Genomic DNA, 25,311 nt, shown 5'->3' on the forward strand with positions numbered 1-25,311 from the left:
GCATTCAAGTTTCGAAATGGGAGGGCGTTCATGTGCAATTTTTACCTAGGAAACTCGTATTTACTATAATTCCGACAGCACGTGAAGGCAGCATAGAGACAGAGCGACGTTAGTTGATTGTGGTATTAATTCTGATGCATCAAGTTAATTCTTACATCTAAATATTTATAATAAATTATAACTAACTACATTTCATTACTAATATATTCGTTTGGGTTGTATTATCTGTGTGATCATTCTCATGCCCATGGGGTGTTTTTTCGTTCTAGCAAATTATTGTTGTTGTTTGCCGGAAGTAGTCGCCAAATAAATGCGTTTTTTTTTTTTGTTTGTTTTTTTTTTTTTGCGTCATCAAAGGGCGACTATGCTCAGTCGTAAATATCGGACAGGATGTCGGAACGGCTTGGAAAAACACTTAAGAAATTTAAACAATTTGTAAAATTCATACAGATCCCACGGAGTTGTATTTTACTTGCCGTTGCTCACATTCCACTTATATAAAGCAGGCATTAATCATCTACAACTCGCTAAAGGCTGAGCATATTAAATCCTATATTTAGGTTTACTAGACATTTAAGACGCTCGCGACATTCAGATGCCTGTTAAACGAGTCTAATTGAATGTAGCATATAGTTACTATGCAGGATTACAGTGTGATGAGGGAGATACTTTTGTAGCTGCAAACACCGAGGTGCTTTTGGGGTCGTTCTTGAGAGATAAAGGTTTGGTCATTCTTTTTTTAAGTAATCAACATGCTGCAATCTGTCATTTGATTTGCATGTCAAGTCATGATTTTGGATGCCATCCTCAGATGGTTCTGTCTTTGGTGAACCTGTGCGCCCGGGAGGTAGTGAGCGACCACAGTTCTTCGCCGTATTGGTTAAGTTGTGTGCCGAGGGAGCTCTACCGAGCGCTGCTGGACGCCGCCTTCTCTCACTGCCGTCCTCTAGCCGTCGGTGAGCTCATCCAGCGGTGGCCTGAGCGAACACTGACTATAGGAGGCAGCAGAAAATCGGGCCAGTGCCTTCCGAACCGCCTCTGCGTTCAGGCTCTGCTGCTCGCTGTGGTCAGGGGATTGACGGACAAGAGGTATGGATGTGTTATTTCTAAATCACTCTTTTTCATTTTAATGACAAAATGTGCAATAAAAGAGACAGGGTCAGTACAGTGCCGTGTTATACATAGAAATTATTTTAATCTTCACAGCATGTCTCATGTGACATGTCTCTGACCTGACAGCATGGATAAATATAGGTAGAAATGTCATTGATGACCCTTTAATCACACTGGCAGTAAACAAGCAAATGAGGTACATGTGGATGACAAATCAATATGAATTAGTGATTGGAAATGTTTTTTTTTTTTTTTTTTTAAAAACACACTATTTTTTGTTTTGTTTTTTGAAAGAAATGTATACTTTTATTCACGAAGGAAGCATTAAATTGATCAAATGTGACAGTAAAGATATTTATAATAACCTAAAAGATTTCTATTTAAAATAAATGCTGTTATTTTGTAAACTTTCTATTCATCAAATAATCTTTTGTAAATGTTTCTTGAGCAGCAAATCAGTATATTAGAATGTTAAAAACTGCTGTTCTTTTGAACTTTCTATTCATAAAAGAATCCTGAAAAAAAATTGTATACAACTGTTTTCAACATTAATAGTAATAAATTGAGCAGCAAATCAGCATTATATAATAATTTCTGAAGGATCACGTGACACTGAAGACTGAAGTAATGATGCTGAAAATTCAGCTTGCCAACACAGGAATAAATTACATTTTAAAATATATTCGAATATTTTAAATTTTAATAGTATTTCACCGAGAGAGAGTCTATATATGTAGACTTCTTTTAAAAACGAGACAGCAGTGTGTGTGTGTGTGTGTGTGTGTATATATATATATATATATATATATATATGTGTGTGTGTGTGTGTGTATATGCATTCTCAAATAGATTTCACTGTCATTTTGTCTTCATCTCTCTGTCGTTCCGTGTTGGTTCATATCAAGTGTTTCATATCTTTTCTCTCTCTCTTTTTTTTTTTTAACATTATTTACTAGCCCTATATGTGCCTCCCTTACCAGGTGTTGCCTGCAGGTGCTGGATCTCAGTGGACTTCAGTGTGAGGATGTGAGAGTTGAAGACTCAATGGGTGGATGGTCCCTCACTGTTGCCCTCTGCTCAATGGTGCTACAAGCTCGAGCTGCTGCCTCCAGGGCTCACAGGAGAGATGGTGAAAGAGAGCGAAAAAGAGGGCTGGAAGTGGAGCGCGAACGGGGCGCTATCAAACGAGACCGGGGCAGTGTAGGGTGCGGGAATAGTGGTGAAGGGAGTCAGGGAGGAGACCGAGTGGAAGTAGTAGGGAAGATGGAGTGCAGAACTAATGAACGAACGTTACCAGACGTTGAGTCAGTAAAGGGTGTGAGAAGGAGGATGGAGATCCAGAGGAGAAAGATTTCATCTGAGGTGAAATCACACAATAGCAGTAATAACGGTAGTTTATGTGACCAAGACTGGGACGAGGTAGTTGTGGTCCATGTCAGGGCTGACTTATTTATCAATTCCCGTTCCTGGGAGCGCGTCCGTGATGCCCTTAGTCAACTGGGCCAATTGCAACTCCACTGCCGCTACCTTCGCGTGGAGGAACTCTCAGCTCCCTCTATAGCTTCCTTATTGGGTCTGTTGCCTCAGCAGGATCTCCTCGGTGTGGACATCCGCTACTCCAGCCTTGGGGTGTCTGGCCTGGCTATGTTGCTTCCACTGTTAGCTCCCTTCCCACAGCTTCACTCTCTCAGACTGCATTACTGTAACTTGGACTTGCAACGCACACAACCTGGCCAGCAGGGGGCCCTACAGGACATGTCGGAAGGACTGGGTTCACTGAAGAGATTGAAGAGATTATGCCTGACTGCACTCCGACTTCCAGGACACTTGCGCTTGCTGCTCAGGTAAATACACATGTGGGATTATGCACTCATACACTCCTACTACACGCACACTCTTTCATAATTTTAGTCAGAGGTTCAATGACATTGATGCCCTTTTAAAAAAAAAAAAAAAAATGTATTCAAAATGCATTTCATTTTCGGTGTGATGAATACACCGCTTGTATGATTAGCATGTTTTTAATTCCTCATTTAATTCCTGTTTGCAGCTCTCTTTCCCAGCCCCTGGAGGTGCTGGAGCTGCCATACCTGTGCCTGACCTCCACTGACCTGGCCTACCTCTCTTGCAGTCCTCATGCTTCATTCCTGAGAGAACTTGACCTGAGCGAGAACAGGCTTGATGAATCGTCCCTGCCCTCTCTGCGCCGTCTCTTAGGTCAAGCTGAAAGCTCCATGTCCCAGCTTTCACTTTGTGGTTGTGGCCTCTCAGACACTCTCTTGGGAGCTCTTCTCCCTTCCCTGTCCTGCTGTCGGGCTTTGCGTAGCTTAAGACTAGCCTTAAACCCGCTATCTAGGACAGGACTTCTTTCCCTGGCCCGTACAGCAGCAGGTATCCCTTCTCTTCGTCTGCTGCTCTATCCCAGTCCACTAGAGGAATATGAGCCTGGTCTGCCGGCTCTCCCCTCCAGTGCTCAGCTGCTGGACTGGCCTCTACTAGAGGAGCCTGAGGGCAGGGACTTGACGCTGAGGTTGCTGGATGAGGTTCTGAACTTGAAAGGGCGCTCCCAGGACCTTCTTGTGACCTCTGACCTTCTGAACTATAGCCCAGACTTGACTGTGGATGACACTTGACAATCAAAACTATGCTTAAACTAGTACTCTCAGCGTATGTTTTAACCACTCTTAGGGAATTTACTTGTGGTTGCCAAGCTTCTTCATGAAAAGCAAACCTTAGCTTAGACACACAGTCTTGTTAAAAATAAACCATAGTATTATATTGTTTGCAGCATCACATATAAAAGGATTTTGAATTTTTTGTTTTGCTATGCATTACATATGGTTTTACTGCCTTATATCATGTTTATGGCCTGCACCGATGGAACGAACTAAGACACCTCTTAAAAGTTGTTGACTTCTTAATTTCTTCTTAATCTTCTCAAGGGACAAACTTTTTGACTTCTTAATTTTCTCACAGGGCTGTAAGGCTGGATTTTTATCCACATTTTCCTTCCATCCATCCATCCATCTGTGTTATATGGTAAAGCCCAGAAAAAATCAGTTTTATTTTTGTTTGAATATTGAAAATGTTCAGGTTTGATATTCTTTGCTCTGTCTCTGCTAATTCAACATTAATGTCAATGGGTTAGTTTACCCATAAATGAAAAACATTTTTTTCCAAAAATGTATGGTTTTTATGGCAAAAAAAAAATTGTTTTTAGGTTAATTATTCTTTGAATATTAATTGAACATCATAGTATTTAAAGACAAGTACAGTGTGCTCACGATTTCTGGAAAATCTGGAAAACTTGGAATCTTTGTAACCAATTTTATTGAATTACTTAAGTGCTTAAATGATTACAAATCTATAATGAAAAATGAAAACAATAGTATTTTTATATCATACTTTCTATTATAAATTGTGCACCAGGGAAAGGATGGGGTTTGAGTTATAGTCTCATCATCAGACGTCACAGCCAGGGACCATTAGCTGAACGTCTGATGCATAAGGCATTATTGGATCTACAAATGTATATAAAGTTCACTGCATAGACTCTTTGAAAAATATTTTAACTTGTTTGCCTGATGGGATATGGGAAGAGTTCTATTATTTTCCAAGCCTGGCCGACCCTTTGCCAGCACATAAAAGGAATCCCTAGTGATCCAATTTTATTTATTGATGCACAGTTGTCTGTTAGGGACATTGACTTTCACACCCCTAAACATGACACAGAACAAAACAAACTATACGTATTGGGACAGTAAAGACAAAATTGCTCTTTTAGCTGTGGTGTCAAGACAACTATAAATATGATTAAAAGATTAATATGAGGCAGAAGTACAGAATGTCACATTTTATTATTGGCAGTTTCAACACTAAAAGTGCTGTACTTAGTTGGTAAAACATTTTGAGTTTCATCCTTCTGCCTAATGTGAGCATAAGTATTGGCACAGTTTAACTTAAAGCAAATGTGAACGTGTAAATGCTAATATTTAGTTGTAAATCCCTTGCAAGCAATCACAGGAGCAAGTCTGTGACCCATAGACATCACCAGACTCTTGGTCTTGGCCATTTTCAACGGTTGCTTGTTTTGGGGAGTTTCTGCCTTTAGTCTCTTCCTCAGCTGGTGAAATGCTTAGGTTTTAAATCTGGAGACTGATTTGGCCAATCTAAGATCCACAATTTCTTTACCATGATAATCTCCTTGATTGAGTTGGCAGTACTAGTGTTTTGGGTAATTGTCCTGTTACCATATGAAGCACTTCCCATTGAGTCTGGTGGCATTTTCTTGAACACTGGTAGGCAAGATTTTTTGTGCACTTCTGAATTCATTTTTCTGCTGCCATCATTGAATAAATCATCAATAAAGATGAGTGAGCCTGTTCCAGAGGCAGACATGATACTACATCCACCATGCTTTCCAGATGAGGTTGTATGCCTTGGATCATTTGCAGTTTCTTTTTTTTTTCTCCACACTTTTGCTTTCCCACTTTGATAAAGATTAATCTTTGTCATCTTAATCTCTGTTCTAAAAACCCTACTGGCTCATCATGATCATTCACATCATTTATAACTGGTGTTGAACACTTGTAGTGTGTACTGCAGTTTATGTGCTGACTGGTGAGGGTATAGACAGCTGTCTTCTCTGACACACATGGAGTCTTTAACTCTGTGCACCTGATGTGAGCTTCAGTGGAAGGTAAAACCGGTTCAGAGGTCCACTTTATCACTAGATCACACACACTCCACACAGAACACTAGTCTGTGTTGATGAGTGGAAGGATTTAACATAACCCACTGGAATCACCTGACTAAGGCATTTATAAATGTTTATCCACTTCAAAACAAATAAATTACTCTTCTTAAAAATAGTGCTTTAGCATGCCTGCATGTTTGTGCATATGAACACAGACCAGCTTACAACTTCATCAATAAATCATATACTGATCATTTACTAGTGGTTTGTTCATCATTTGTTCATGAATTGTTTATTGAGATAATACTAAAACAATGTTGACATAAATACTTCAATTATTTATAATGTATCAACTAATAACTTTTGTTAACCGTTCCTGCTCTGTCCCTGACCGTGGTCGGAGACGACAAGGGGAGACTTTTCACTGCTCCAGGGCCGAAGTAGCTTTCTATTTAAACTTCGGGGTTAACTCCCTTTCCTTTCGTTCAGCAGCTAGTAAGTAAACAAATTACAACTTGTTTTGGTCCGAAGATTTATTGTTTACAATAGTTGAACGGTGATTAACAGTACAGCCTCATAACAGTGCTCCGGTCGCGACAACACGATCGACTCTCTCTCCCTCTCTCACTTCACTCTCAAAAGCAAAACTGCTATTAAAGGACCCGCACCATTTTACAACACTTTCAACCATATGATCTATATGATCTGTATGATCATATGACCTAATGATCTGTTTGATTAATTTCATGATTTACACATTTTTTAAGATAACTTACAACACATTTGTAAATCGTTAGCATACCACTTAATCATTTATGAACGTATAGTCATGTTTTGTAAATGATTCATTCATCATTAACTAACTTATGAGTGACTTATAACTTAACATTAAAGTGTTACCCATTTGTCTAATGTGACCGAACATTAAGCAGAATTTCCAATACAGAATTAATACAATACACGTTTTTCTGTGTTGGTATTAGCTAGACAATTGAACGAGTATAAAATAGTGACTAAAACGCGATCCATTAAGACTACAAGACTAACAGCAGTCACTATTAAGCCATTTCCAAGCAGCTGTTCTAAACTGCTAAAATCCTGATTTATAACCGCGACGTCGACGTCTGACGAATTATTATACACAGGTTAAATACAACGGCTGTACTGGGATTTCGGCTAATATTTACATGTAAAATGATACAATATGGTAAAATAATACTCAGAAATACTCTAGCGCTTCAAACTTTTCGCTGTTTCTCTCACACCGCGCAGGCGCGCACAGTCTCCGTATAACAACTAAATGTGCTGCTCCTCTCTCCCAGAATGGAATGTCATGTTGTGACGTCACGATGTTTGCGACGTTGACCGCTCGGAGACTATAAAATGAGCAAAGAAAGCAATCACTTTATATGATCCGTTCATCTGACTAAGGCATACTTTCTCAGATACAGCAATTGCTGAGTTCTACACAACACTTGTGGCTGGTACAAGGAGCTTTATGAAAAGAAGCAATCAAAATGTCAGCGTTCTACATTTGGTCTTCAAGAGAGGATATCAATCAACAACAGGGGCGTAGCCATCATTTCAGAAGTGAGGCCAGTTTTTATCTGACCTTTGTTTATATGATAGATTTTTTCTTTTAATGAGAAATCAAATACACTGCTGAACAATAAACCAATCATAAAATTGTCATAAAATATAGGGAAAAAATATTAGATATTGGTTATGTGCTACAAACACTTGTGCATTAAGTCCTCATGGATTTTATACAATGTAAAAAATAAAATAAAAAATAAGTTCACAGAATAATGCAGAAAATACAGTACCTATCGAAAGTTTGGAAACATTACAACTGAAATTGTACAATTGAAATATGTCTCTTCTGCTCACCAAGATTGGATTTATTTAATAAAAAAAATGCAGTGAAAACAGTAATATTGTGAAATAGGATTACACACAGCAAAATCCCCAGTGTTAAATTAACACCCAAAGTGTACATATGAGTCCATCTTGCCGGGTGTTAAAAAGTAACACTGAAGCAGTGTTAAAGTTAATGAGATGATTGATGATTGAGTGATGATTGACAATTAGTGGTGACACCTGATGTTAATAAGCAGAATCATTGAAGGAAAGAGAAAAAAAAGGTGTTAATTAATGTTTTATGGAATGTTTCATTTCAAGTCACCATGAAAGAGGTCAGCGTTTGCTTTAGTTGGGCTCTTGACGCTTTACCTTTTATTATTAGTATTTATCTGGCTACTCCAACTTTGTGTTTGAAAAGCACATTTGTTCTGACCAGAGAAAACATGATCTGGTCACAGTATGTTTTGGTGGTGATGTTATCATCACGCTATGGCCTGATGTCTTTTAGAGTCTAAATCTGACTGTATGCTTGATGTGTAACTTTAGTATTAATGATTGTAGTCCTGTGACTTTACAGCTTGAGATCCAACTCTTTTTTTTTTTAAGAAAAATACATTATGCACAGAAGCTTCTGTGTTTAGACACACACAGACATCAAGAATCAGCATATGATTCTCAAGAACGGTGACAATAAATAAATACAAAATACTGACAAACAGATAAACTCTGAACATCACAAAACAAGCTACTGTCACAACAAAACAACAGCAAAATAAAAGCAAACATGAACAATCTACGAAAATTACAGGACAATTCAGTTGCATAATTTATTCATGCAGCAATGCATGATGGGAGCCATGGATGAGTTTTGATTGGTGGCTCCCATCATGCACTGCAACAAGAAGCACTTTGTTTGATTGTCACCATTGTTGAGGGTCATATGCTGATTCTTGATGTCTGTGTGTGTGTAAGGAAATAATCGAACATTTATATGATGGGATAACAATACTGGATGTCACCAATGAACCAGGCCATTTCAATATGAGAATGTCATCATCAAAACACAACCATTATGACTGTGCTTCCCAAAGCACTGTAAACCTAAATTGATCAACTTTGGCTTACAACACTTGTGGGAAATGCAGCCCAGATCACAGTTTCTCTGGCCATAACAAATGTTGTCTACAAACACAAAGTTGGAACAACCAGAGAAAAATTAATGTTAATAAACAAAGAGTCACGAGCCCAACTAAAGGAAATGCTTTTCAAACTAAACTTTCATTAAAACATTAACATCTAAACATCTGTTAATTCTGAATAAGAACTTTTGTTGATGTATTACAGAAATAAAATCAAACTGGTTAATAATAAGTGTAATGATGTTTAATGGCTGGAAGTCAGTTGTAGTTGTCGTGTCTCTCTCTTTTTCTCTTGTTGTTTCTTCAGTGATTCTGCTTATTAACATCAGGTGTCACCACTAATTGTCAATCATCACTCAATCATCAATCAATTATATCATTAACTTTAACACTGCTTAAGTGTTACTTTTTAACACCCGGCAAGATGGACTCATATGTACACTTTGGGTGTTAATTTAACACTGGGGATTTTGCTGTGCAATTTAGTTTGCAGAAACAAAATAACAAACCTCTCTTGTAGGTATAATTTTGTCACCTTTATACACCGCCATGATGCAGAAAAGGCTCTAGAGAGTTTGAATTTTTGTCCACTCTTAGACCAGCCAATGCGTGTCATGTGGGCCTAACATATACATATTGTGGTCTGAGCAAAGGACATTGACAGCCTTGCTTTACATGACTGCACGACACAATTTGTGCTGCATCCTAATTATCCTTCCTGAATAGTATACGACATTAGTATTAGCATGTTGTAGTTTTATGTCTTGTTTGTTGTTTATGCGGGTTTTCTTTTATTGCAGAAAGACTCACAGCCACACCATGCTTATTGTGTGTCCTTTATTTTCAAAGCAGACCTCTTTTAAAACAGCCATGTGGTCATATACATGTGGAACACATTACACACAGCATCATATTACAACCTCCTTTCTTAAATGATAAAGAAAATTACATCACCAAATCAACAAACATTAATAACCACAGTCATGAATCAAGATATACCATCACAAACACTGTCATAAATACAATCAGAATAGCATAAAGAGTAGCCCTTCAACAGGATGACAATCATAATCAAACAAGTTTAAAATACATAAATCATCAGTTAATGTCATTCTCTATGTGGTACAGTCTTTAAATCTTACTGGAGGTCTGACAGTTCTTTCACTTCTTGTGCATATTGTTGATTCAGCATTGATGCTTGGCAAAATTGTTTGTTGAGTTTGTTCCAGATTTTCCTCAGGTACAGGTGTCTTTGTACCTATGATGATCTATTTGATAAAGAGGCACCAGAACGGTCTGCTCCAGTGACTACAAATTCTGTCAGTGTCACCTTCTACCAGTACTGACAAACTTCTAGATCTGACATCATAGTGGACTGGCTCGTCAGAAAATGTACTGTGTTCCTGCGTAAAAGTTCTTTGTCGTAACATCTTGGTGGAACATGGTATAATACTGAAAAAAAAAGCTGTCTCGTAACTCAACAAAACCAGCCGTCAGTGAAATCTCGTGACGAAACAAAACCGGCCTTTGTCTTCGAAATCTCGTAAGAGAGCAAGGAACAAAACCGCCCGTCTTTTGAAATCTCATGACAGAACAAAATCTCACCGCCTCTGAGATCACGTAACCTAACAAAACCAGCCATCAGTGAAATCTCGTGATGGAACAAAACTGACCACCTTTGTCTGTGAAATCTCACTGCTGGATTTCAGTGGCATTTGGCTTTGTTCTATCATGAGCTTTCAGAAGATGGCTGGTTTTGTTCCTTCACTCTCTTACGAGATTTCAAGGACAAAGTCTGTCGGTTGTGTTTGGTTATGAGATCTCAGTTGTAGTTAGCTTTGTTCTATCACAAGCTTTCAAAAGAAGAACGATTTTGTTCCGTTGCTCTATCACGAGATTTTGAAGACAAAGGCGATTGGTTTTGTTCTGTGACAAGATTTCACTGATGGCTGGTTTTGTTAAGTTACACAATCTAAATGGAGGTGGGATTTTGTTCTGTCATGAGCTTTCAAAAGACTACCGGTTTTGTTCCTTCGCTCTCTTTCGAGATTTTGAAAACAAAGACGGCCAGTTTTGCTCATTCACTCTCTTACGAGATTTTGAAGACAAAAACGGTTGGTTTTGTTCCGCCACAAGATTTCACTGACGGCCGGTTTTGTTCAGTTAAGAGATCTTACAGGCTGTCGCTCTGTTCTGTCATGAGATTTCAAAGACGGCTGGTATTGGTTCTCTTCACGAGATTTCACTGCCGGCTGGTTTAGTTCGGTTACGAGATCTCATGGGCTGTCGGCATTCAGTGGCTGTCAGCTCGGTACTGTTATGAGATTGCAAAGGCGGTTGGTTTTGTTCCTTCACGAGATTTCACTGACTGCTGGTTTAGTTCGGTTACGAGATCTCACGGGCGTTCAGCGGCTGTCGGGTCTGTTCTGACATTATATTTCAAAGACGGCCGGGCTTGGATCTCTTTACAAGATTGCAAAGGCGGCCAGTTTTGTTACTACATTGCAAAGGCTGCCGGTATTATTCCTTCACGAGATTTCACTGTCGGCCGGTTTAGTTCGATTACGAAATCTCACTGGCGGTCGGCATTCAGTGGCTGTCGGGTCTGTTATGTCATGAGATCTCAAAAACGATATGTTACGAGATCTCACGGGCGTTCAGCAGCTGTCGGGTCTGTTCTGACGGCCGGGCTTGGTTCTCTTTTCGAGATTGCAAAGGCGGTCGGTTTTGTTCATTCACAAGATTTCAAAGACGGCCTGTCTTAGTCCTTGGTTCTCTTTACGAGATTGCAAAGGCTGTCGGTTTTGTTCATTCATGAGATTTCACTGACGGCCGGTTTAGTTCGATTACGAGATCTCACGGGCGGTCGGCATTCAGTGGCTGTCACCTCTGTTTTGGCATTAGATTTCAAAGAGAGTAGGTCTTGGTTCTCTTTACGAGATTGCAAAGGCTGCCAGTTTTGTTCATTCACGAGATTTAACCGACTGCCGGTTTAATTCGGTTACGAGATCTCATGGGCGGTCGGCGTTCAGTTGCTGTCGGTTCTTTCCTGTCATGAGACTTCAAAGACAGTAAGTCTTGGTACTTGGTTCTCTTAATGAAAATGCAAAGGCAGCCGCTTTTGTTGCTTCATGAAATTGCAAAGGCTGCCGTTGTTATTCCTTCACGAGATTTCTCTTTCGGCCGTTTTAGTTCGATTACGAGATCTCACGGGCGGCATTAAGTGGCTGTCTGGTCTGTTCTGTCATGAGATTTCAAAGACGGTAGGTCTTGGTCCTTGGTTCTCTTTACGAGATTGCAAAGGTGGCCGGTTTTGTTCATTCACGAGGTTTCACTGTCGGCCGGTTTAATCCGGTTACCAGATCTCATGGGCGGTCGGCGTTCAGTTGCTGTTGGTTCTTTCCTGTCATGAGACATCAAAGACGTTAAGTCTTGGTACTTGTTTCTCTTAATGAAATTGCAAAGGCAGCCGGTTTTGTTACTTCATGAAATTGCAAAGGCTGCCGTTGTTATTCCTTCACGAGATTTCACTGATGGCCCGTCTTGGTTCTCTTTACGAGATTGCAAAGGCAGCCGGTTTTGTTCCTTCACGAGATTTCACTGTCGGCCAGTTTAGTTCGATTACGAGATCTCACGAGCGGCATTCAGTGGCTGTCAGGTCTGTTGTGTCATGAGATCTCAAAGACGATAGGTCTTGGTCCTTGGTTCTCTTTACGAGATTGCAAAGGCGGTCGGTTTGTTCATTAATGAGATTTCACTGACGGCTGGTCTTGGTCCTCTTCACGAGATTGCAAAGGCAGTTGATTTTGTTCATTCACGAGATTTCAAAGATGGCCTGTCTTAGTCCTTGGTTCTCTTTACGAGACTGCAATGGCGGCCGGTTCTGTTCCTTTATGAGATTTAACCGACTGCCAGTTTAATTTGGTTACGAGATCTCATGGGCGGTCGGCATTCAGTGTCTGTCGGGTCTGTTATGTCATGAGATCTCAAAGACGATAGGTCTTGGTCCTTGGTTCTCTTCACGAGATTTCAAAGGCGGCCTGTCTTAGTCCATGATTCTCTTGACGAGATTTCAAAGGCGGCCGGTTTTGTTCCTTCACGAGATTTCACTGCCAGCTGGTTTAATTTGGTTACGAAATCTTATGGGTGGTCGACATTCAGTGGCTGTTGGGTCTGTTCTGTTATGAGATTTCAAAGACGGTAAGTCTTGGTCCTTGGTTCTCTTCATGAGATTGCAAAGGTGGTCGGTTTTGTTCATTAATGAGATTTCACTGACGGCCGGTCTTGGTCCTCTTTTCGAGATCGCAAAGGCGGCCGGTTTGGTCCTTCACGAGATTTCACTGCCGGCTGGTTTAGTTCGATTACGAAATCTGACGGGCGGTCGGCATTCAGTGGCTGTCACCCCTGTTTTGTCATTAGATTTCAAAGACAGTAGGTCTTTGTTCTCTTTACGAGATTGCAAAGGAGGCCGGTTTTGTTCCTTCACGAAATTTAACTGACCGCCTGTTTAGTTTGGTTACGAGATCTCATGGTCGGTCGGCGTTCGGTGGCAGTCGGCTCTATTCTGTCATGAGATTTCAAAGACGATAGGTCTTGGTCCTTGGTTCTCTTCACGAGATTGCAAAGGCGGTTGGTTTTGTTCATTCACGAGATTTCAAAGGCGGCCTGTCTTAGTCCATGGTTCTCTTTATGAGATTGCACAGGTGGCCGGTTTTGTTCCTTCACGAGATTTCACTGCCAGCCGGTTTAATTTGGTTACGAAATCTTATGGGCGGTCGGCATTCAGTGGCTGCTGGGTCTGTTCTGTTATGAGATTTCAAAGACGGTAAGTCTTGGTCCTTGGTTCTCTTCACGAGATTGCAAGGGTGGTCGGTTTTGTTCATAAATGAGATTTCACTGACGGCCGGTCTTGGTCCTCTTTTCGAGATCGCAATGGCGGCCGGTTTTGTTCCTTCACGATATTTCACTGCCGGCAGGTTTAATTCGGTTACGAGATCTCATGGTCGGTCGGCGTTCGGTGGCAGTCGGCTCTATTCTGTCATGAGATTTCAAAGGCTGCTGGCCTTAGTCCTTGGATTTATTTTCGAGATTGCAAAGGTAGCCGGTTTTGTTACTTCATCAAATTGCAAAGGCGGCCGGTGTTGTTCCTTCACAAGATTTCACTGACGGCCGGTCTTGCTTCTCTTTACGAGATTGCAAAGGCGGCCGGTTTTGTTCATTCACGGGATTTCAAAGACGGCCTGTCTTAGTCCTGGGTTCTCTTTATGAGATTGCAAAGGCGGTCGGTTTTGTTCATTCACGAGATTTCACTGACGGCCGGTTTAGTTCGATTACGAGATCTCACGGGCGGTCGGCATTCAGTGGCTGTCGCCTCTGTTTTGTCATTAGATTTCAAAGCCAGTAGGTCTTGGTTCTCTTTACGAGATTGCAATGGCGGCCGGTTTTGTTCCTTCACGATATTTAACCGACTGCCGGTTTAATTCGGTTACGAGATCTCATCGGCGGTCGGCTTTCAGTGGCTGTCGGGTCTGTTATGTCATGAGATCTCAAAGACGATAGGTCTTGGTCCGTGGTTCTCCTCACGAGATTGCAAAGGCGGTCGGTTTTGTTCATTCACGAGATTTCACTGCCGGCCCGTCTTGGTTCTCTTTACGAGATTTCACTGATGGCCGGTTTAGTTCGATTACGAGATCTCACGGGCGGTCGGCATTCAGTGGCTGTCGCCTCTGTTTTGTCATTAGATTTCAAAGAGAGTAGGTTTTGGTTCTCTTTACGAGATTGCAAAGGCTGCCGGTTTTGTTTCTTTATGAGATTTAACCGACTGCCGGTTTAATTCGGTTACGAGATCTCATGGGCGGTCGGCATTCAGTGGCTGTCGGGTCTGTTATGTCATGAGATCTCAAAGACGATAGGTCTTGGTTCTCTTTACGAGATTGCAAAGGCTGCCAGTTTTGTTTCTTTACGAGATTTAACCGACTGCTGGTTTAATTCGGTTACAAGATCTCATAGGCGGTCGGCATTCAGTTGCTGTCGATTCTTTCCTGTCATGAGACTTCAAAGACAGTAAGTCTTGGTACTTGGTTCTCTTAATGAAGTTGCAAAGGCAGCCGCTTTTGTTACTTCATGAAATTACAAAGGCTGTCGTTGTTATTCCTTCACGAGATTTCTCTGTCGGCCGTTTTGGTCCTCTTTTCGAGATCGCAAAGGCGGCCGGTTTTGTTCCTTCACGAAATTTAACTGACGGCCTGTTTAGTTCGGTTACGAGATCTCATGGTCGGTCGGCGTTCGGTGGTAGTCGGCTCTATTCTGTCATGAGATTTCAAAGATAGCCGGCCTTTGTCCTTCGATCTCTTTATGAGATTGCAAAGGCAGCCGGTTTTGTTCCTTCACGAGATTTCACTGCCGGCCGGTTTAATTCGGTTACGAGATCTCATGGGCGGTCGGCGTTCAGATGCTGTCGGTTCTTTCCTGTCATGAGATTTCAAAGACGGTAAGTATTGGTACTTGGTTCTCTTAATGAAGTTGCAAAGGCAGCCGCTTTTGTTACTTCATGAAATTGCAAAGGCTGTCGTTGTTATTCCTTCACGAGATTTCTCTGTCGGCCGTTTTAGTTCGATTACGAGATCTCACGGGCGGCATTAAATGGCTGTCTGGTCTGTTCTGTCATGAGATTTCAAAGACGGTAGGTCTTGGTCCTTGGTTCTCCTTACGAGATTGCAATGGCGGTCAGTTTTCTTCCTACATGAGATTTCACTGACGTCTGGTTTAGTTCGGTTATGAGATTTCATGGGCGGTCGGCGTTCAGTGGCTGTCGGCTCTGATCTGTCATGAGATTTCAAAGACGGCCGGCATTAGTCCTTGGATCTCTTTATGAGATTGCAATGGCGGTCGGTTTTCTTCCTACATGAGATTTCACTGACGTCTGGTTTAGTTCGGTTATGACATTTCATGGGAGGTCGGCGTTCAGTTGCTGTCGGTTCTTTCCTGTCATGAGACATCAAAGACGATAAGTCCTGGTACTTGTTTCTCTTAATGAAATTGCAAAGGCAGCCAGTTTTGTTACTTCGTGAAATTGCAAAGGCTGCCGTTGTTATTCCTTCACAAGATTTTACTGACGGCCCGTCTTGGTTCTCTTTTACGAGATTGCAAAGGCGTCCAGTTTTGTTCCTTCATGAGATTTCACTGTCGGCCGGTTTAGTTCGATTACGAGATCTCACAGGCGGCATTCAGTGGCTGTCAGGTCTGTTATGTCATGAGATCTCAAAGACGATAGGTCTTGGTCCTTGGTTCTCTTCACGAGATTTCAAAGGCGGCCTGTCTTAGTCCTTGGTTCTCTTTACGAGATTTCAAAGGCGGCCGGTTTTGTTCCTTCACGAGATTTCACTGCCAGCCGGTTTAATTTGGTTACGAAATCTTATGGGCGGTCGGCATTCAGTGGCTGTCGGGTCTGTTCTGTTATGAGATTTCAAAGACGGTAAGTCTTGGTCCTTGGTTCTCTTCACGAGATTGCAAAGGTGGTCGGTTTTGTTCATTAATGAGATTTTACTGACGGCCAGTCTTGGTCCTCTTTTCGAGATCGCAAAGGCGGCCGGTTTGGTCCTTCACGAGATTTCACTGACGGCTGGTTTAGTTCGATTACGAAATCTCACGGGCGGTCGGCATTCAGTGGCTGTCGCCCCTGTTTTGTCATTAGATTTCAAAGACAGTAGGTCTTTGTTCTCTTTACGAGATTGCAAAGGCGGCCGGTTTTGTTCCTTCACAAAATTTAACTGACCGCCTGTTTAGTTTGGTTACGAGATCTCATGGTCGGTCGGCGTTCGGTGGCAGTCGGCTCTATTCTGTCATGAGATTTCAAAGACGATAGGTCTTGGTCCTTGGTTCTCTTCACGAGATTGCAAAGGCGGTTGGTTTTGTTCATTCACGAGATTTCAAAGGCGGCCTGTCTTAGTCCATGGTTCTCTTTATGAGATTGCACAGGCGGCCGGTTTTGTTCCTTCACGAGATTTCACTGCCAGCCAGTTAAATTTGGATACAAAATCTTATGGGCGGTCGGCATTCAGTGGCTTTCGGGTCTGTTCTGTTATGAGATTTCAAAGACGGTAAGTCTTGGTCCTTGGTTCTCTTCATGAGATTGCAAAGGCGGCAGGTTTTGTTCCTTCACGATATTTCACTGCCGGCAGGTTTAATTCGGTTACGAGATCTCATGGTCGGTCGGCGTTCGGTGGCAGTCGGCTCTATTCTGTCATGAGATTTCAAAGGCTGCCGGCCTTAGTCCTTGGATTTATTTTCGAGATTGCAAAGGTAGCCGGTTTTGTTACTTCATGAAATTGTAAAGGCGGCCAGTGTTGTTCATTCACGGGATTTCAAAGACGGCCTGTTTTAGTCCTGGGTTCTCTTTACGAGATTGCAAAGGCGGTCGGTTTTGTTCATTCACAGGATTTCAAAGACGGCCTGTTTTAGTCCTGGGTTCTCTTTACGAGATTGCAAAGGCGGTCGGTTTTGTTCATTCACGAGATTTCACTGACGGCCGGTTTAGTTCGATTACGAGATCTCATGGGCGGTCGGCATTCAGTGGCTGTCGGGTCTGTTCTGTTATGAGGTTTCAAAGACAGTAAGTTTTGGTCCTTGGTTCTCTTGGCGAGATTGCAAAGGCGGTCGGTTTTGTTAATTCACGAAAATTCAAAGACGGCCTGTCTTAGTCCTTGGTTCTCTTTACAAGATTTCAAAGGCGGTCGGTTTTGTTCATTCACGAGATTTCACTGACGGCCGGTTTAGTTCGATTACGAGATCTCATGGGTGGTCGGCATTCAGTGGCTGTCGGGTCTGTTCTGTTATGAGGTTTCAAAGACAGTAAGTTTTGGTCCTTGGTTCTCTTGGCGAGATTGCAAAGGCGGTCGGTTTTGTTCATTCACGAAAATTCAAAGACGGCCTGTCTTAGTCCTTGGTTCTCTTTACAAGATTTCAAAGGCGGCCGGTTTTGTTCCTTCACGAGATTTCACTGCCGGCCGGTTTAATTTGGTTACGAGATTTATTCATCGGTCGGTATTCAGTGGCTGTCGGGTCTGTTCTGTTATGAGTTTTCAAAGACAGTAAGTCTTGGTCCTTGGTTCTCTTCATGAGATTGCAAAGGCGGTCGGTTTTGTTCATTAATGAGATTTCACTGACGGCCGGTCTTTGTTCTCTTTACGAGAGTGCAAAGGCGGCCGGTTTTGTTCATTCACGAGATTTCACTGCCGACCGGTTTAATTCGGTTACGAGATCTCATGGGCGGTCGGCTTTCAGATGCTGTCGGTTCTTTCCTGTCATGAGATTTCAAAGACGGTAAGTATTGGTACATGGTTCTCTTAATGAGATTGCAAAGGCAGCCGGTTTTGTTACTTCATGAAATTGCAAAGGCGACCAGTGTTGTTCCTTCACGAGATTTCACTGACGGCCGATCTTGCTTCTCTTTACAAGATTGCAAAGTCGGCCGGTTTTGTTACTTCATGAAATAGCAAAGGCTGCCGGTATTATTTCTTCACGAGATTTCATTGACGGCCCATCTTGGTTCTCATTACGAGATTGCAAAGGCGGCCGGTTTTGTTCCTTCACGAGATTTCACTGCTGGCCGGTTTAATTCGGTTACGAGATCTCATGGGCGGTTGGCATTCAGTTGCTGTCGGTTCTTTCCTGTCATGAGATTTCAAAGACGGTGAGTCTTGGTACTTGGTCCTCTTAATGAGATTGCAAAGGCGGTCCTTGGTCCTTGTTGTTCCTTCACGAGATTTCACTGACGGCCGGTCTTGCTTCTCTTTACGAGATTGCAAAGGCGGCCGGTTTTGTTACTACATTGCAAAGGCTGCCGGTATTATTCCTTCACGAGATTTCACTGTCGGCCGGTTTAGTTCGATTACGAGATCTCACGGGCGGCATTCAGTGGCTGTCAGGTCTGTTATGTCATGAGATCTCAAAGACGATAGGTCTTGGTTCTTGGTTCTATTCACGAGTTTGCAAAGGCGATTGGTTTTATTCATTCACAAGATTTTAAAGGCGGCCTGTCTTAGTCCTTGGTTCTCTTTACGAGATTGCAAAGACGGCTGGTTTTTCTTTCTTCACGAGATTTCACTGCCAGCTGGTTTAATTTGGTTACGAAATCTTATGGGTGGTCGACATTCAGTGGCTGTTGGGTCTGTTCTGTTATGAGATTTCAAAGACGGTAAGTCTTGGTCCTTGGTTCTCTTCATGAGATTGCAAAGGTGGTCGGTTTTGTTCATTAATGAGATTTCACTGACGGCCGGTCTTGGTCCTCTTTTCGAGATCACAAAGGCGGCCGGTTTGGTCCTTCACGAGATTTCACTGCCGGCTGGTTTAGTTCGATTAAGAAATCTCACGGGCGGTCGGCATTCAGTGGCTGTCGCCCCTGTTTTGTCATTAGATTTCAAAGACAGTAGGTCTTTGTTCTCTTTACGAGATTGCAAAGGCGGCCGGTTTTGTTCCTTCACGAAATTTAACTGACCGTCTGTTTAGTTCGGTTACGAGATCTCATGGTCGGTCGGCATTCGGTGGCAGTCGGCTCTATTCTGTCATGAGATTTCAAAGACGGCCAGCCTTAGTCCTTGGATCTCTTTACGAGATTGCAAAGGCGGCCGGTTTTGTTCCTTCACGAGATTTCACTGCCGGCCGATTTAATTCGGTTACGAGATCTCATGGGCGGTCGCCATTCAGTGGCTGTCGGGTCTGTTATGTCATGAGATCTGAAAGACGATAGGTCTCGGTCCTTGGTTTTATTCATACACGAGATTTCACTGCCGACCCGTCTTGGTTCTCTTTATGAGATTGCAATGGCGGTCGGTTTTCTTCCTACATGATATTTCACTGACGTCTGGTTTTGTTCCTTCACGAGATTTCACTGCCAGCCGGTTTAATTTGGTTACAAAATATTATGGGCCGTCGGCATTCAGTGGCTGTCGGGTCTGTTCTGTTATGAGATTTCAAAGACGGTAAGTCTTGGTCCTTGTTTCTCTTCACGAGATTGCAAAGGTGGTCGGTTTTGTTCATTAATGAGATTTCACTGACGGCCGGTCTTGGTCCTCTTTTCGAGATCGCAAAGGCGGCCGGTTTGGTCCTTCACGAGATTTCACTGCCGGCTGGTTTAGTTCGATTACGAAATCTCACGGGCGGTCGGCATTCAGTGGCTGTCGCCCCTGTTTTGTCATTAGATTTCAAAGACAGTAGGTCTTTGTTCTCTTTACGAGATTGCAAAGGCGGCCGGTTTTGTTCATTCACGAGATTTCACTTCCGGCCGGTTTAATTCGGTTACGAGATCTCATGGGCGGCCGGCGTTCAGTTGCTGTTGGTTCTTTCCTGTCATGAGACATCAACGACAGTAAGTCTTGGTACTTGTTTCTCTTAATGAAATTGCAAAGGCAGCCGCTTTTGTTACTTCATGAAATAGCAAAGGCTGCTGTTGTTATTCCTTCACGAGATTTCTCTTTCGGCCGTTTTAGTTCGATTACGAGATCTCACGGGCGGCATTAAGTGGCTATCAGGGCTGTTCTGTCATGAGATTTCAAAGACGGTAGGTCTTGGACCTTGTTTCTCTTCACGAGATTGCAAAGGTGGTCGGTTTTGTTCATTAATGAGATTTCACTGACGGCCGGTCTTGGTCCTCTTTTCGAGATCGCAAAGGCGGCCGGTTCAGTCCTTCACGAGATTTCACTGCCGGCTGGTTTAGTTCGATTACGAAATCTCACGGACGGTCGGCGTTCAGTGGCTGTCGCCCCTGTTTTGTCATTAGATTTCAAAGACAGTAGGTCTTTGTTCTCTTTACGAGATTGCAAAGGCGGCCGGTTTTGTTCATTCACGAGATTTCACTGCCGGCCGGTTTAATTCGGTTACGAGATCTCATGGGCGGTCGGCGTTCAGTTGCTGTCGGTTCTTTCCTATCATGAGATTTCAAAGACGGTAAGTCTTGGTACTTGGTTCTCTTAATGAGATTTGAAAGACAGCCGGTTTTGTTACTTCATGAAATTGCAAAGGCGACCAGTGTTGTTCCTTCACGAGATTTCACTGACGGCCGATCTTGCTTCTCTTTACAAGATTGCAAAGTCGGCCGGTTTTGTTACTTCATGAAATAGCAAAGGCTGCCGGTATAATTCCTTCATGAGATTTCACTGACAGCCCATCTTGGTTCTCATTACGAGATTGCAAAGGCGGCCGGTTTTGTTCCTTCACGAGATTTCACTGCTGGCCGGTTTAATTCGGTTACGAGATCTCATGGGCGGTCAGCATTCAGTTGCTGTCGGTTCTTTCCTGTCGTGAGGTTTCAAAGACGGTAAGTCTTGGTACTTGGTCCTTTTAATGAGATTGCAAAGGCGGCCGGTGTTGTTCCTACATGAGATTTCACTGACGTCTGGTTTAGTTCGATTACGAGATCTCACGGGCGGCATTCAGTGGCTGTCAGGTCTGTTATGTCATGATATCTCAAAGACGATAGGTTTTGGTCCTTGGTTCTCTTCACGAGATTGCAAAGGCGACTGGTTTTTATTCATTCACGAGATTTCAAAGGCGGCCTGTCTTAGTCCTTGGTTCTCTTTACGAGATTGCAAAGGCGGCCGGTTTTGTTCCTTCACGAGATTTCACTGCCAGCCGGTTTAATTTCGGTTACGAAATCTTATAGGCGGTCGGCATTCAGTGGCTGTCGGGTCTGTTCTGTTATGAGATTTCAAAGACGGTAAGTCTTGGTCCTTGGTTCTCTTCACGAGATTGCAAAGGTGGTTGGTTTTGTTCTGTTATGAGATTTCAAAGACGGTAAGTCTTGGTCCTTGGTTTTCTTCACAAGAGTGCAAAGGCAGTCGGTTTTGTTCATTAATGAGATTTCACTGACGGCCGGTCTTGGTCCTCTTTGCGAGACCGCAAAAGGCGGCTGGTTTAGTCCTTTACGAGATTTCACTGACGGCTGGTTAAGTTCGATTACGAGATTGCAATGGCGGTCGGTTTTCTTCCTACATGAGATTTCACTGACGTCTGGTTTAGTTCGATTACGAGATCTCACGGGCGGCATTCAGTGGCTGTCAGGTCTGTTATGTCATGAGATCTCAAAGACGATAGGTCTTGGTCCTTGGTTCTCTTCACGAGATTGCAAAGGCGACTGTTTTTTATTCATTCACGAGATTTCAAAGGCGGCCTGTCTTAATCCTTGGTTCTCTTTATGAGATTGCAAAGGCGGCCGGTTTTGTTCCTTCACGAGATTTCACTGCCAGCCGGTTTAATTTGGTTACGAAATCTTATGGGCGTTCGGCATTCAGTGGCTGTCGGGTCTGTTCTGTTATGAGATTTCAAAGACGGTAAGTCTTGGTCCTTGGTTTTCTTCACAAGAGTGCAAAGGCGGTCGGTTTTGTTCATTAATGAGATTTCACTGACGGCCGGTCTTGGTCCTCTTTGCGAGACCGCAAAAGGCGGCCGGTATGGTCCTTCACGAGATTTCACTGACGGCTGGTTTAGTTCGATTACGAGATCTCACGGGCGGTCGGCATTCAGTGGCTGTCCCCTCTGTTTTGTCATTAGATTTCAAAGACAGTAGGTCTTTGTTCTCTTTACAAGATTGCAAAGGCGTCCGGTTTTGCTCCTTCACGAGATTTAACTGACTGCCGGTTTAATTCGATTACAAGATCTCATAGGCGGTCAGCATTCAGTGGCTGTCGGGTCTGTTATGTCATGAGATGTCAAAGACGAAAGGCCTCGGTCCTTGGTTCTCTTTACGAGATTGCAAAGGCGGTCGGTTTTGTTCATTCACGAGATTTCACTGACGGCTGGTTTAGTTCGATTAAGAGATTGCAATGGCGGTCGGTTTTCTTCCTACATGAGATTTCACTGACGTCTGGTTTAGTTTGGTTATGAGATTTCATGGGCGGTCGGCGTTCAGTGGCTGTCGGCTCTGATCTGTCATGAGATTTCAAAGACGGCCGGCGTTAGTCCTTGGATCTCTTTACGAGATTGCAAAGGCGGCCGGTTTTGTTCATTCACGAGATTTCACTGCCGGCCAGTTTAATTCGGTTACGAGATCTCATGGGCGGTCGGCGTTCAGTTGCTGTCGGTTCTTTCCTGTCATAAGACATCAAAGTCGTTAAGTCTTGGTACTTGTTTCTCTTAATGAAATTGCAAAGGCAGCCGGTTTTGTTACTTCATGAAATTGCAAAGGCTGCCGTTGTTATTCCTTCACGAGATTGCAAAGGCGGCCGGTTTTGTTCCTTCACGAGATTTCACTGCCAGCCAGTTTAATTTGGTTACAAAATCTTATGGGCGGTCGGCATTCAGTGGCTGTCGGGTCTGTTCTGTTATGAGATTTCAAAGACGGTAAGTCTTGGTCCTTGGTTCTCTTCACGAGATTGCAAAGGTGGTCGGTTTTGTTCATTAATGAGATTTCACTGACGGCCGGTCTTGGTCCTCTTTTCGAGATCGCAAAGGCGGCCGGTTTGGTCCTTCACGAGATTTCACTGCCGGCTGGTTTAGTTCGATTACGAAATCTCACGGGCGGTCGGCGTTCAGTGGCTGTCGCCCCTGTTTTGTCATTAGATTTCAAAGACAGTAGGTCTTTGTTCTCTTTACGAGATTGCAAAGGCGGCCGGTTTTGTTCATTCACGAGATTTCACTGCCGGCCGGTTTAATTCGAGATCTCATGGGCGGTCGGCGTTCAGTTGCTGTCGGTTCTTTCCTGTCATGAGACATCAACGACAGTAAGTCTTGGTACTTGTTTCTCTTAATGAAATTGCAAAGGCAGCCGCTTTTGTTACTTCATGAAATTGCAAAGGCTGCCGTTGTTATTCCTTCACGAGATTTCTCTTTCGGCCGTTTTAGTTCGATTACGAGATCTCACGGGCGGCATTAAGTGGCTATCGGGTCTGTTCTGTCATGAGATTTCAATGACGGTAGGTCTTGGACCTTGGTTCTCTACATGAGATTGCAAAGACGATCGGTTTTGTCCATTCATGAGATTTCACTGACGGCCGGTCTTGGTTCTCTTCACGAAATTGCAATGGCGGTCGGTTTTCTTCCTACATGAGATTTCACTGACGTCTGGTTTAGTTCGGTTATGAGATTTCATGGACGGTCGGCGTTCAGTGGCTGTCGGCTCTGATCTGTCATGAGATTTCAAAGACGGCCGGCGTTAGTCCTTGGATCTCTTTACGAGATTGTAAAGGCGGCCGGTTTTGTTCATTCACGAGATTTAACTGCCGGCCGGTTTAATTCGGTTACGAGATCTCATGGGCGGTCGGCGTTCAGTTGCTGTCGGTTCTTTCCTGTCATGAGACATCAAAGACGTTAAGTCTTGGTACTTGTTTCTCTTAATGAAATTGCAAAGGCAGCCGGTTTTGTTACTTCATAAAATTGCGAAGGCTGCCGTTGTTATTCCATCACGAGATTTCACTGACGGCCCGTCTTGGTTCTCTTTACGAGATTGCAAAGGCGGCCGGTTTTGTTCCTTCACGAGATTTCACTGTCGGCCGGTTTAGTTCGATGACGAGATCTCACGGGCGGCATTCAATGTCTGTCAGGTCAGTTATGTCATGAGATCTCAAAGACGATAGGTCTTGGTCCTTGGTTCTCTTCACGAGATTGCAAAGGCGGTTGGTTTTGTTCATTCACGAGATTTCAAAGGCGGCCTGTCTTAGTCCATGGTTCTCTTTACGAGATTGCAAAGGCGGCCGGTTTTGTTCCTTCACGAGATTTCACTGCCAGCCAGTTTAATTTGGTTACGAAATCTTATGGGCGGTCGGCATTCAGTGGCTGTCGGGTCTGTTCTGTCATGAGATTTCAAAGACGGTAAGTCTTGGTCCTTGGTTCTCTTCATGAGATTGCAAAGGTGGTCGCTTTTGTTCGATAATGAGATTTCACTGACGGCCGGTCTTGGTCCTCTTTTCGAGATCGCAAAGGCGGCCGGTTCAGTCCTTCACGAGATTTCACTGACGGCTGGTTTAGTTTGATTACGAGATCTCACGGGCGATCGGCATTCAGTGGCTGTCCTCTCTGTTTTGTCATTAGATTTCAAAGACAGTAGGTCTTTGTTCTCTTTACAAGATTGCAAAGGCATCCGGTTTTGCTCCTTCACGAGATTTAACTGACCGCCTGTTTAGTTCGGTTACGAGATCTCATGGTCGGTCGGCGTTCAGTGGCTGTCGGCTCTGATCTGTCATGAGATTTCAAAGACGGCCGGCGTTAGTCCTTGGATCTCTTTACGAGATTGTAAAGGCGGCCGGTTTTGTTCATTCACGAGATTTCACTGTCGGCCGGTTTAATTCGATGACGAGATCTCACGGGCGGCATTCAATGTCTGTCAGGTCTGTTATGTCATGAGATCTCAAAGACGATAGTTCTTGGTCCTTGGTTCTCTTCACGAGATTGCAAAGGCGGTTGGTTTTGTTCATTCACGAGATTTCAAAGGCGGCCTGTCTTAGTCCATGGTTCTTTTTACGAGATTGCAAAGGCAGCCGGTTTTGTTCCTTCACGAGATTTCTCTGCCAG

At 43.2% G+C, this 25,311-nt stretch overlaps 1 protein-coding gene across 2 annotated transcripts; it reads left to right on the top strand.

Annotated features, from left to right (window-relative positions):
• Positions 1–368: 368 nt before the first annotated feature.
• si:ch73-174h16.4 (leucine-rich repeat-containing protein 14) lies at positions 369–6,067 on the top strand. 2 transcript variants are annotated; one of them, XM_051901014.1, is made up of 4 exons: positions 369–722; positions 812–1,089; positions 2,070–2,957; positions 3,164–6,067. In XM_051901014.1, the coding sequence occupies exons 2-4, from the start codon at positions 812–814 to the stop codon at positions 3,744–3,746; spliced, it is 1,749 nt and encodes a 582-aa protein (XP_051756974.1). In that variant the 5' UTR covers positions 369–722; the 3' UTR covers positions 3,747–6,067. The 2 variants fall into 2 exon arrangements, with proteins under 2 accessions (XP_051756974.1, XP_051756975.1); XM_051901015.1 differs by having other exon boundaries at positions 371–722; positions 2,094–2,957.
• The last annotated feature ends 19,244 nt before the right edge of the window (positions 6,068–25,311 follow it).

Source organism: Ctenopharyngodon idella, chromosome 7 (assembly GCF_019924925.1).
Source record: "Ctenopharyngodon idella isolate HZGC_01 chromosome 7, HZGC01, whole genome shotgun sequence".
Classification (NCBI taxonomy): domain Eukaryota; kingdom Metazoa; phylum Chordata; class Actinopteri; order Cypriniformes; family Xenocyprididae; genus Ctenopharyngodon; species Ctenopharyngodon idella.

Coding starts and splice junctions, on each gene's coding strand:
- si:ch73-174h16.4 (XM_051901014.1), top strand. CDS start 812: ATGGTTCTGTCTTTGGTGAACCTGTGCGCCCGGGAGGTAGTGAGCGAC. Junction 1,090..2,069: donor AGGGGATTGACGGACAAGAG/GTATGGATGTGT, acceptor ATTATTTACTAG/CCCTATATGTGCCTCCCTTA. Junction 2,958..3,163: donor CACTTGCGCTTGCTGCTCAG/GTAAATACACAT, acceptor TCCTGTTTGCAG/CTCTCTTTCCCAGCCCCTGG.